General features: G+C 52.0%; 3 protein-coding genes across 3 annotated transcripts; 1 reads left to right on the top strand and 2 right to left on the bottom strand.

Annotated features, from left to right (window-relative positions):
• Positions 1-5,949: 5,949 nt before the first annotated feature.
• Positions 5,950-6,744, bottom strand: CDEST_01860 (uncharacterized protein; the record flags this gene model as incomplete). Its single annotated transcript, XM_062918019.1, has 1 exon — positions 5,950-6,744. One exon carries the CDS (start codon positions 6,742-6,744, stop codon positions 5,950-5,952), a length of 795 nt encoding a protein of 264 aa, XP_062774070.1.
• A 2,115-nt stretch (positions 6,745-8,859) lies between these two features.
• Positions 8,860-11,899, top strand: CDEST_01859 (uncharacterized protein). Its single transcript, XM_062918018.1, has 5 exons — positions 8,860-9,600; positions 9,703-9,846; positions 9,945-11,003; positions 11,068-11,193; positions 11,258-11,899. The coding sequence occupies exons 1-5, from the start codon at positions 9,514-9,516 to the stop codon at positions 11,312-11,314; spliced, it is 1,473 nt and encodes a 490-aa protein (XP_062774069.1). The 5' UTR covers positions 8,860-9,513; the 3' UTR covers positions 11,315-11,899.
• A 368-nt stretch (positions 11,900-12,267) lies between these two features.
• CDEST_01858 (uncharacterized protein) lies at positions 12,268-12,734 on the bottom strand. Its single transcript, XM_062918017.1, has one exon. The coding sequence runs from the start codon at positions 12,640-12,642 to the stop codon at positions 12,325-12,327; it is 318 nt and encodes a 105-aa protein (XP_062774068.1). The 5' UTR covers positions 12,643-12,734; the 3' UTR covers positions 12,268-12,324.

Below are 12,734 nucleotides of genomic sequence, written 5' to 3'. Positions count from 1 at the left end.
ACTAACGCTACTCTTGATGAACTGGTTTATGTCTGGTTCCCTCCGGGCTACAGCAGGCCGGGATCCTGCCTCATCCTTCGCAAGGCACTCTATGGTCTGAGGAGAAGCCCTCTTTTGTGGCAGAAGAGCCTCTCTGATACTCTCAAGAAACTTGGACTTGCTCCCCTTGATGAGGACGACTGTATCCTCATCGGTAAGGGAGTCCTAGTCTTCTTCTTTGTGGACGATATTGCTGTGATTTATCGTAAGAAAAACGAAAAGATGGCCGAGCAAGTCGTCAAGGGACTTCAAGAGATCTACGAGATGAAGATCATGGGAGAAATGAACATCTTCCTAGGCATACGAGTCATCAGAGACCGCAAGGCTGGCAAGCTTTGGCTAAGCCTTGACAACTACATTGCCAAGATCTGTGACGAATTCGGAGCCAACAAGAGGAAGAAGCCAACCGGGACGCCAATGGCTGCCGATAATCTTGTTCCTAATGATCAGCAAGCAACTACAGCAGAAATCTATCACTACCAGCGACTCATCGGATCCCTCAACTATGCAGGAGTCGTTGGAAGACCAGACATCTCGAGAACTTCATCTAGACTCTCTGAATTCCTCAACAACCCATCAGCCAATCACAAGAAGGCAGCCGACGCTTGCCTTGAATACCTCGATCATACTCGCTATCTTGCGATCGAATACAACTCTCAAGGACCAGGAACTCTCTTCTGTGCCTCAGATGCCTCCTTTGCTGACGACCTCGCAACTCGCAAGAGCACCCAGGGGTACGTGATGATGATGTTTGGTGGCCCTATTGGCTGGAGGTCATCTAAGCAACGTCGCGTTGTTACCTCGAGTACTGAGGCTGAGCTGGTCGCCCTCACGCAAGCTGCAAAGGAATACAAGGCCACTATCCGACTAGTCGAACAACTTCAGCTTGATCTGGATGGTGACTACTCTCTCCAGTGCGACAACCAAGCAACCTTGAGACTCCTCACCACCGAGAGACCTCAAGTGACTAGCAAGCTTCGTCATATCAATATCAGCAATCTTTGGCTTCGTCAGGAAGTCAGGGATGGTCTCATCAACTTCAACTGGATCAAAACCAATGAGATGGTCGCAGACGGACTCACCAAAGCACTGCCAGCTCAGAAGCACTGCCGATTTCTAGCCCAGCTAGGTATGGCAAACGTTGAGCAACAAGTCAAGGCTCTCAGAGAAGCCGAGATAGCTCAGGCAGCTTAGATGCTTGGGTAGGATGATCTGCAGACCAGATCAGCAGTGGTCACAACACCACACGACTTGATCAAGGGAAATCCCAATCTTGGGTCTTCAACACTACATTACCCTACCTTCTGTCGCTCTCGCTAATCGTCAGTTATCAAAAGCTCTGCTTTATCCAGAGACACAACTTCAACAGTTGCCTCTCTGAGGGGGTGTGACAGAATCCATGCATGCTTCTATGCGAGTCATGGACATAACCCATCCAGGATGGTCTGACTGTACTTAAACAGGCCAGCCTGTCATTGTTAGATAGTCGATGTCGATTCGATGCAATACACCTGGGTTCATTGATCAAAGAGTGGTTGTCGTGCTTGATTGAGGGATTCCTCCCATCCCGGTCGAAGCGGGGTTCTGTCTTGTATCTACCCGTTCTCACCGGTTCTTGCATATTACATTTATGCGAGTATTGTAGTTTTGACAGCCTTTAATCCGGACACAGGCGTCAATCTAACACACCCCCTCAGTTGAGGCCGCTTAGGCGGAAACTGATCCGCCAGTTAAACCAAGCCCTAGTTTTTCCATTTCACTCAGGAGGTCGTTTTCTTCCATCGCAGGCAGCTTTCTCCTTTCTAGGTGACTGGAGATGTCCACTAGGCCGATCTGTTCGATAAACCTTTTGAATGGCGTATGGCTTATGGGTTTGGTAAGCCCGTCTGCGATCATGTCCTTTGTAGGCCGGTATTCCACCTTGATCCTGTGCAATTGCGCCTCTTGCCTCAACCAATGGTTGTGTATATCAACGTGTCGGAGTTTTGTTTGCATCTTGGTGATGTCCTTGTTGACCAGTTGTATTGTCTGGAGGTTGTCGCATTGTATTCGTATTCGCTGCTCGTCCAGTTGAATTCCCAGTTCCTTAAGCAGCCGCGAAACGAACATAGCTTCTTTCGCTGCCTGAGCAAGGGCAAGTAGCTCAGCCTCAGTAGTTGAAGTCGTAACGGTCGCTTGCTTGTTGGCTCTCCAGCCGATGGTGCCTCCAAACAACCGCATCACGTAGGCTTGGGAGCTCTTGCGGTCCTCCGTATTGTCGGCAAAGGACGCATCGCTTGCCACGGAGAACTCATCTTCTCCGCCAAATTGCAGGGCCAGCGATCTTGTTTTCTTGAGATAGAGCAGCGTTTGGTCGGCTGCTTTGTGATGCTCAGGTCCCGGGTTTGCGTTGAACCTGGCAAGCCTCGATGCCGCGAAAGCCACGTCAGGTCGAGTGATGACTGCTGCATACAGAATCGATCCAATCTTTCGTTGGTATCGCCGTATAGACGCCAAGCTTGCCCGTTCTTCGTGTGGACCTAGTTCTTCACGTCTCATAGGAACATCGTGTCGCTGATCTGCATCTTCAGCAAGGTTAGCAATCTTGTCAATGTAGTCCGACTGAGATAGCCAGATAAGATTCTTCTCTCTATCCCGGATGATTTCAATTCCGAGGAACCATTGCAATGGTTTTCCTCCGGTCAGTTTGTATCGTTTCTGTAACTCTTTTGTCACATCTTTGACTTCGTTTTCTCTCTGCTTTTGGTATGCCAGGACAATGTCATCGACGTAGAAGAAGATGACAATCGCTCCTTTGGTCATACAGCAGGGTTCATGGGGCACGGTTTCGAAACCGAGCTTTTGCAGGGTAGCCATGAGGTCTCTTTGCCACAGTAAGGGCGACTCTCTTAGGCCATACAGCGCTTTCTGGAGCTTCAGGATGGTTCCTGGTTTCCTGTAGCCTGGTGGCATGCGCATGAAGACGTCTTTGTCCAATGTTGCGTTCACAAACGCATTGACGGCGTCGTATTGGATCAGTTCCAGGTCGAACCGTGCGGCAATCGCCATCAGTGTACGGAAGGACCGTCCTGCAAGTGTCGCAGCATATGTCTCTTCATGAATCGACTTAATTTGCTGATCTCCTCTGACCACGAGTCGTGCTTTGCACTTTTGGAACCGTCCATGTTTGTCAAACTTGTATACGTATACCCACATGCAATCTAGGACCTGGCAGTCCTTTGCGCGGGAGTTTGTTCGACTGATTTCGGTCCAGGATTGCATCTCGGAATGGCTGCGTAAATGCTCCTGTTCCGCCGCCTCAAATAGCGTCCCCATGGGATGCTTCGTGAGTCCTGCGTGGCTTCCTGGTAGTGGGGGCATCTGTCGTCTGTGTAAACAGCTCGGGGTCTTTAACAGTCGTTGGAACTTGGCTCTGTCGATCTGCTTTCCGCCCATGATGCCCACCGGAGTGGCTTGGCGCCCAGCAGCAAAAGCTGCTTTCCACACTTCAAAGACATCATGGACGTTTTCGCATCTCCGATTCTCTGCTTGTGGGAGCCTTGAATTATCCCGAATTGCCATGGCTAGAAGTGCCGTCGGTGGAAGAGACACAGGGGACGGATACGGCCGACTTCGGGCATCAGAATTCTTGGCTTGGTCATCGGTGCCGGCTTCTGCCTGGTCTCCCGTGCCGCCTTCTGGTTTCCCCTGATCGACTTTCACGCCCCCGGATGCTCCAGAGCCTTCGTCGGTACCAGCTGGTTGATCAGACTCAGCCTCCAACTGTTCAGCTCCCGCATCTCTTTCCACTTCTTGGAGAGCGGCGTCTTCCCAACTGAGCTGGGTTCCGACATCCTCGTCCTCTCCATGAAGGCCCTCCCAATTTGTTTGGGGTATTAAGGCACCGTTTAGGTCTTCTTCTGCTATCGTATTTCGGTCTATTCCTGGCTCCTCGACCTGCTCGAGTAGATTGATTAGCTCTTGCCGTCCAATGTGTAGGAGATCATCTCTTAGTTGGTTGAGGTTCCCATTGAATAGTTCATCTTCGTTGAAGATGACGTCTCGTGTTGCGATGACTCTTCCAGTCTGTGGGTTCCAGATTCGATATATGTTCGTTGATTGGTATCCGACAAGAAATCCAATCCACACCCTAGGGTTCAGCTTTTGCCTTTTCTTCAGCTGCAATTGAGCATCCGAGGTCATCGCGTACGCCTTGCATCCGTAGACCCGCAGATGTGCTTGGTTCGGTTTGCGGTCTTGGACCACAATCCCGTCTCTGTGTGCAAGGGCCGTATGGAACCGGTCGTACGGCGTTCGCCAGCTGTAGATGTACTTTGGGGTTCGGTTGTACAAGTATACGGCCGTGCGATAAATCTCGACCCATAGATGCTCTGGTAGTCGAGCATCCATCCGCATGGCTCTCGCTTTCGCCTTGATGATTCTGCCCGACACCTCAGCTCCCCCGTTCTGAGCCTGGGTGTTGGGCGCTGATGGTTCGACTTTGATGTGCTGTGAGTGAAGTAGTGAGGAAACGACTCCTCCGTCCTTCAAGATTTCGTTGTCGCATTCGATGACCCTTGGCTTGATTTGGTATTGTCGTTCAAGAATACCGATCAGGTTTCCTAACACCATGCTGATTGTTCCCATTCTTCTTTCCGCAAGATAATAGTCCCAAATCATTCCGGACCAGCGATCTGTTATGAGCATCACGCTGTTTCTCCCCGTCGAATCTCTAGGGAGGTCATGAAAGTCGATCGCTAATCGTTCACCGGGCCCTTGGCCGACGTTCCGTGGTTGGCGGTGTACTTGACGTTTAATCTTGGATAGTGCGCATCCATCACACTCAACGGTGGTCAGTCCTTTTATTCGTACTCCTTTCGAGGTGTTGACGAGGTGTTCCAGAGCTTGTGGTCCTGGGTGTCCGAGGCGAAGATGCCATCTTCCTGCATCTGCTTTCACAGCGCGTCTTTCTGTCCAGGAGTTGAACTCATGCTTCCGAGCGACAAAGACTCTGTTCGACATGTTCAAGGGTAGGTCTTCGATGACGAACTGGTCATGTCGGTCCACAAGTTTGCAAACGATCGAGTTATCGCTCGACCGTAGGCAGTTGTATCGAAGGCGGTTGTCCCACCAGTATCCGCATTTTCGTAATTGTCGAAGCGATACTAGATTGCAGGGGAAATTCCCACAGAGTGCGACGTCACGCAGCTGGATTGTCCTCGGTCCTCTTGGTCCCCGGGTCTGGATGTTCACATTCCCGTATCCTTGAATCGGTATCTTGTGTTCTCCGGCCAGAACGAAATCTCCGGGTTCCCCTTTTCTGAAGTTGTCAAACCGGTTGCCGTTGTTGAAGATATGGATGGTTGAGCCTGAGTCGAGAAGAGCCGAGTTCTTCAGTGGATAGTGCGTACTGGAGAACGCCGAACTAAAAGAAGAGATGATGAAGCTCGCTGCGCATTCTCCAACACTTCGTCCGAGTCAATCGGTCCCTTCAAACTGCTTGACTTTCTTGATGCGGTTGATTTCTTCCCTCAAGGACGCATCGTTCTTGAGCCGATGCTCAACCGCGTCACGGATCAGCTTCCGTCCCTTGAAGTAGTCTGGTGCGTTCCCCGGAAAAGCGTAGTAGCATTTTTCCAGTGCATGAATGCCATCACAAGCCTTACACACTACACTGGTGCGTCCTGTGGTGGCTGTGCGTTTTCGCTTTCGGCTGTTGGCTTGGTCTTGGACATGGCTGCCTCCCTCATTGTTCGATACAACTTCTGGCTGAGCCGTTGTGTCTGGGACTGCGGCAAATGTCGGACCAAATACGCCTTTGGTGACTTGGGAGCCTTTCTCTTGGACGCCAAGGAGATCGCGACGTTCAGCTTCCTTCCTAAGGTCCTTCGCAACCTCCCCGATCGTCAATGACTTCTCCTCAAGTTTGTCTTAGTAGATTCCTGCGTATATGGTGACCCAACTACCCAAGATTGGTTGAATGGCCTTGGTTAAGTCGTCAAACCAAGTGTTGGGGTCCTCGACGCCGCCTGTCTTTCTCACGAGGGCGTGGTTCGTAGCCATCTCCCAGGATGTGATCCATCCAGCGAAATCCCTGGGCACCCTAGCTAAGGTTGCCGTAGCTGCCTGGTATTTTCGACGAGCTGCAGTTTGTTGTTCCCTTTCTGTAGCTCCTACACTTGTCCGTAGGTTGGAGTACCACGTCCGAAGGTCCCATATTGCACGACAGGAGCTTTGGCGCAAGCCATAGTCTACCGTGTCAATAACCCAGGCCTTCAGCTTCTCAGAATTTGTTTCTTGTTCTTTGTATTCCTTGTAGTCTTGCTCGTACACTCTCCATTCGAACGTAAAGGAGGCTTTGTCGTCCGCCGTAAGTTCGGATAGGTTTCGAGCCCGCAGCTGTGGGTCGGTTGATTCTGTAATCGAAGTCGTAGGGTCGCCTGTCGAGGACTGGCTGATCGTCTGACTCGATTGCCCACTGTGGCGGGTCTGTCTTCCCTGTTGGGACAGGTGCTCCGGGTCGGTGGCTCTAGGAGGAATCTTCCGATTGTAAGACTCGAATGCCGGTCTTCCGGGCTTCTCCATCAAAGCCTCGTCGCTGTCTGGGTTGATGCAATCCCACAGATGTAGACTGATGGACTTTGTTTGGAATTCTTCGTCCCAGCGGCCCCAGTCTTCGAAGGTCCGTAGCAACACCTTCTTGGACGAGGTATTGCCGCTCGACATCGCGTATCTTCGAAAATTTGCGTAGCTTGCTCTCAAGCAACATGAGACTCTTAATTGTTAGATAGTCGATGTCGATTCGATGCAATACACCTGGGTTCATTGATCAAAGAGTGGTTGTCGTGCTTGATTGAGGGATTCCTCCCATCCCGGTCGAAGCGGGGTTCTGTCTTGTATCTACCCGTTCTCACCGGTTCTTGCATATTACATTTATGCGAGTATTGTAGTTTTGACAGCCTTTAATCCGGACACAGGCGTCAATCTAACAAAGTTTGCCTAGGATATGCCAGCATAAGGGGTCTTCCACTCACTATATAGATAGTCGGGATATTCCCATAGTCATTCGTTCTTCATACTCATCAATTCATCCTATTGACCCCCTACCTGACGATCGCTGCCCAACAGAGGTATCCGGGCCGGCATGTCGCGAGACGCCACGTTTTGTTCGCAAACTAATAAGGATCCCTGTCAGTCAAGAAACTCTTTTACTCTTGACATGGGTTCCTCTGGGCAACTGGTCTGGTAACGTCCTCTTTGAGGCGGTTCGCAAAGGCGGAGGGCGAGACTGATCTGTATTGATCAACGAACACAGGGCTTATTCCGGCGATACGCGCCGCCGTGGCCCTTTTCCCGTGCCGACACAGCCAAGTGGACCGGCCACCCACACCGTCCAGCCGTTCATGAGACCCCAGTCGGATGAGGTAACCTGATTAGTGCACAGTGTTAGCCCACTATTCTCAGCATTGAAACCCTCTGATAGCCGAGCGGCTCTCGGACTTGACACGTGTCATGCCCTTCCCGGACTAATGGACTGTAACACAAGAATATTTGCACCAAGAACAGACAGCTGGGCGCGATTACTGGTCCCACGAAACAACAACATATCGTATGCGCTGAGCCGCCGTGGCTGCGCTTTCTTCGCCGCAAGAACGGGCTGTGCCCTGACGAAATGCAACTCTGTACGAAGTGTTTTTACTGTATGGAGCCTAGTCATGAACGCAGGGGTGCAACCACTCAGTCTCGGCCTCGGCCACAAGAGCAAACCACCTTCCCTGGTTGGATAAAAACCATGGACTACTGTGCTTGGTGGAGGAAATTGGCAGCGGGTGCTACTCCGGCTTCCGCGGCAGAAACCCGTCGGCTAAATGGAACACGACCTGCGTCGAAGCCGTCTGAGACCTGTCCAACAGCCTAGTTGCCCAGGGGAACCACGTCAAGAGCAAACGAGCTAGCTTCTCGACAGGGATCCTGATTGATGTGTAAACAAACGAGGCGTCCCGCAACATGCCAGCCCGGATAATCACTGCTCTACGGCTGGGCGTTACCTGTCAAGCTTGTCTTCCAACCGCTATAAGCAACGCTATTCCTTGTACGGAGTAGCGCCCTTGCAGCAATTCTACTCTAACGAGCAAACACGGGGTAGCCGTCTCGGCTCCGTGTCACTGCGGTGTAATCACTTCAGCTAAGCGCGATAAGTTCCCACGCTTGTGCTCGATCCCCGTCCAAGACATTCGTGGTCGACGTCCAATTTGCACGTCTCAGCAGTATGCCAAAGCCAAACCACAGGAGTCAAGCGGACTGGCTGCATACCTCCCACTATGGGGCTCCGACCAACACCGCAATCGCCTGAAGGTGGTGCCGTGCGTAACACCATGCCTGTTTGGGTAGCCTTGCTCGTGCACCATAGTACGATGTATGTCGCGTGGAAGTAGCTGACAGTCGCCCATGGGGTCCACTTTTCTCGCCGGACGCTCCTTCCCACCCCGTAGGGACGGCGGTCGATCGTGGAAACAGCACCGTGAGTGGTACAGCCTGTCGATCAATGAAGGCACCCTGCAGCCTTTTGACTGGAGTGGTGGGGTGCGCCTATCGTACTTGTCCATCACAACGGCAAAATCAACGTGACGCCGCCCAGTGTATATGTATATACATCGTACCGCCGAGCTGCAACCGCAAGGATGCCCGGTACATAGCCGCCCGTTGGAGTACGCCGAAGCCTGCCAGTCAAAGTACCCACAGCAGCCAGCCACAACAGGCGATATGCCTTATCAGAGCAGAGGCAGTCGCTAGGCGATACTAGGCGGGCTCCCTGGAGTTTTCTCCGTCCCCATTGATCTTCTGGGGCTTTCCCTCTGCTGCCCTTAGGGAGATCTCGGCGACTTTCCCTCGCGGAGGTTGGTGATGGCATCCGAACGCGATCCTGGTTCAGGCTATCGCTGCTTTGCATTTGACCACGCTCCCGAATGAGGCGCATTTCCCATTGAGAGGTCCTTGCTGCCCTTCCCGGCAAGACTATCGAGCCTTCTCCCAACCTCACCCTCCAACCATCCGACAGTATGCTGTGGAGCCGGCCTTCAAATGTTTGATTGGGTGCACGCTCATGGGCCTTCATCTCAGCGACAGCGCCGTTCCACCCTCCAAGAGCATGTAAGAGCATTGTCGACTCATAGAATGTGCCCGCCATGTCCCTATCTGGTGCCAGCAATACAGAGTACACTGGTGTGTATACGCGAACCGGCTGCTAATTGCGCCTTCTCAGCTGTGTGTTCCTGGGCTGCCAGAAAGGACATCTGGCTCCGCCCCAGTCATCTTTGTCGCTGTGGTAGTTTCCCGAGGGAAAAGAAGCCTTGGTGAAGGTCCAACCGAGCTTAAGTAACGAGAAGTCTTCATTCGCCCTTGGAAAAACAAAACCCGACTTCTTCCCAACGACAAATTGGTGAACACACCGAGACCAACTGGTCTAGCGCCCGAAGACGTTACCAAATATCGGCAATGGACAATCCAGAGGTTTTGTCCATTTATGACCAACAAGTCAGCATTTTCCGCCGGGTTGATTGCGACCGCGACCGGATGATCCAGGTGAGACCAAATTTGAATGCCGAGTCTCGTGGTCACCCGATTGAGGCTCAAGAATAAATCTGGCGGGTTTCGCCACGGAGGCCGTACTAACTCAGACTACAGGACCTTCTGGGCAAATACAACCAGCTTCAACAGGGGTATAAGAAGGTGTGCGATGACTTGAGTAACGAGGTTGAATCGCGTCGCATGTGGCAAACCAAAGCCAACAATTTAGGCAAAGAGCTAGCTTCCCTAACCAAGGCTCATGTATGTCCAGCCTCTTTACGTCAGTTTTATCACAAATTTGCTCCATGAACAAAAGCGATGAATGCGATGAATGCGACGGCAACTGACGTACTGCATAGGAATCCAGCCCGTTCATCTATGCAATTATTGACGGCGATGGCGCGATTTTTCAAGAGGCTTTATTAGAAAAAGGCGCTGAAGGCGGCGCCGAAGCCGGGTATCTCCTGTCTTCAGAGATCAAAACCCAAATTACCAATGCCCATCCCAACGCTGCTATCGAAGACTGGAGCATCATCGTGCAGGTAGTCCTCAACATAGATGGACTAGCCAGGAGGCTCCATGCTTCCCATATCATACCAAATACTCCAACTGAGAGGATTCTAGCCGAGTTTGGACGCGGGTTCGGACGCGCGCAGCCCCTCTTCAGTTTCATCGATGTTGGCTCTGGCAAGGAATCCGCCGACCACAAGATCCGCGAGATGCTCCGTGTGATGGTCCGCGTCAATCAGTGCAGGCATATCTTCTTCGCGCCTTGTCACGATAACGGATACTTGCCGGTTCTTCAGCCTTACAACTTGGACCATAGAGTGGTCGGAAAGTTGACCCTAATCGAGACAACACCGGCCGAAGTGGGATTCAAGCGGCTTAACTTTCCCATAATCAGCTTCAAGTCTGTATTCATGTCGGAGAAGCTGCCCGAGCGAGTCCATCGACCGGCCATTGGGGGCATCCCATCAACCCTCGCCGTTCCGACTGCTGTTCCCGTTCAGCCGCTGGCGAGCGTGACCGGCACCGACTCGAACAACAACGACGTACCCCCGAGGTCCACGGCCAACAAGCCTCCTCGCGTAAGCAGCCCCCGGTTGAGTCACCCGCAGACGCCTAATCAGTGGTCTGCGGTGGGCAAAGCTTCGTCGGCACCCAAGAAGGTCGACGTCTCAAATACCAATAAGGCCCAGACCCTCAAGTACTACCTACTCAACCAGGATAGCCAGCGCGTCGACGAACCGCTGCCCAACACACATCACGCGGTAGAGAAGAACTCCAGGGGACGGGTGACCACAGCTGAAAAGTTGTGCAACAACTACCATCTCCGCAACGATTGCAAAAATCCATGGTGCCCCTACGTCCATGGAGAGAAGCTGAGCCCGGGAGAGCTGCTGCTGCTGAAGCAGAGGGTGAGTTCTGATCCCAAAAACGGCAAATATACTTGGTCCTTAAGCTAACACCAACACTCATTAGTGCCGAGGTATCCCATGCAGTACAGGTTCAATTTGCAGTGACTTTAGTTGTATCTTCGGACATGGTTGCATGTGGACTTGCAACGCCAATAATTGTCGTTTCAAATCTTATCACGGCATCAATAAAGTAAGTTTTATTCTCCATAAACTTTTCGACCGCTAACAGTATCTGCTAAACACCATGATGATAGGAACCGCGAGTCCGAGTTTTTGAGGACGGTAGCAGTGAGATTTTCAGGAAGCTTTAAGGCTTTCTTAACTACCAATCTATCGACTTCTGTGGAGAAGGGAATTGTCTTCGGTCCAACACTTCCCACAAGGCCTGCTAGCTTCGCCGATCAAAATCTAGAATGTCTACGTACATAGGACATTGGTGAGAGTTATAGCCTTGAACTGGCGTTGAGCATATAAGCTTTGTGACATCGATGCCTACCTATCCAAGAACATTCATCATTTAGTAAGGCTCTCGGCATGAAGCTGTCAGGCAGCGCTCCCGCTTAGCCAATTACTTCGCCAACCATTCCAAGTCAACTAGTCAAAGTGAGGCCAACACCACTACCCGACTCAGCAATTGTATAACCCCTCGATTGATTGAAATATTTGTGGTTTGCGTATATCGCAGGGAGCAAGGTTGCCACTATTCACAACGCAGATATCGTCGATCTGCTCGTGATGAATTTCGTGGTGGTTGTTCTTGTTATTATCTAGGCCTGCCGAAGGGCAGGCACGAATCTGGCGATTGCTGCCACAAGGGACAGGATGCCCAAGAATCCAACAGTGCGCGCAGACACGACGGCCGAGTAGGAAAGCGTAAAAGATTACAGGTTGAACAGCTGCCAGTGTGGAGAAATGTTGCTGCTCATTGCCACCCGTTTGTTTTCGTTGGATGTCGATGCATGCTAAATTGTGACGAAGACAGACTCGGAGAGAACTTGTAAATCTCGTTGCTACGGCCGCATCAGAAGGCTCTAATGTTTCTCAATACGTCATATTCTACAGCACAGGTATCGAAGGCTGCAGCCGCGTCGTGCCAGCTCGGAGGCGGCTCGACACGAAGGGCCTGGATGATGAGAGTGAAAACCTGCGCGACAGCCGTACGATGAAGCCTGTTCTCGTCGTCATCTAGGACGTCCAGATTGGGGACGCATACTTTATAGCCAATGGTGGTGGGATCATCCGAGATGTGGAGGAAGACGAAGGCCTCGCTTACACACACGTATCCATATCGAATGCCCCTGCCAATCATATAGGAGAAGAACTAGGTGACAACGGCGGCAGCAAGCGCCTTCGATGCAAACGCGAAAGTCTCGCCATCCTTGTTGATCACATCGCGTTCCGGCTGGATCACGGACGCCAGGACTGTGACAACCTCGTTGCACCCCAGCTTATGCGGCACCTTGTACTCGATCGCCACGGCAGGAATGTTCCGACCGTCGGAGTTGCGATGTATGCAGAACTGGTCCGCCCGACTGCCCTTCCCCCGCGCCGTGCGCTGGGACTTGCGGCTCGGCGGCGGTTGGCCTTTATCGCCCTTCTCGATGGTCTGTTGCTGCACCGTTCCTTGGCAGGGTGTCATTTCCAGTGCGCTCGTGATCCTGGCATTGATCTCCTTCCATGGTGCGTTCTTGAAGAGTAGGCGCTCTCGTGGTGCTGGTACCGGAACCGAGA

Source organism: Colletotrichum destructivum, chromosome 1 (assembly GCF_034447905.1).
Source record: "Colletotrichum destructivum chromosome 1, complete sequence".
Taxonomy (NCBI): Eukaryota; Fungi; Ascomycota; class Sordariomycetes; order Glomerellales; family Glomerellaceae; genus Colletotrichum; species Colletotrichum destructivum.
This window is presented reverse-complemented; position numbering and strand designations above follow the sequence as displayed.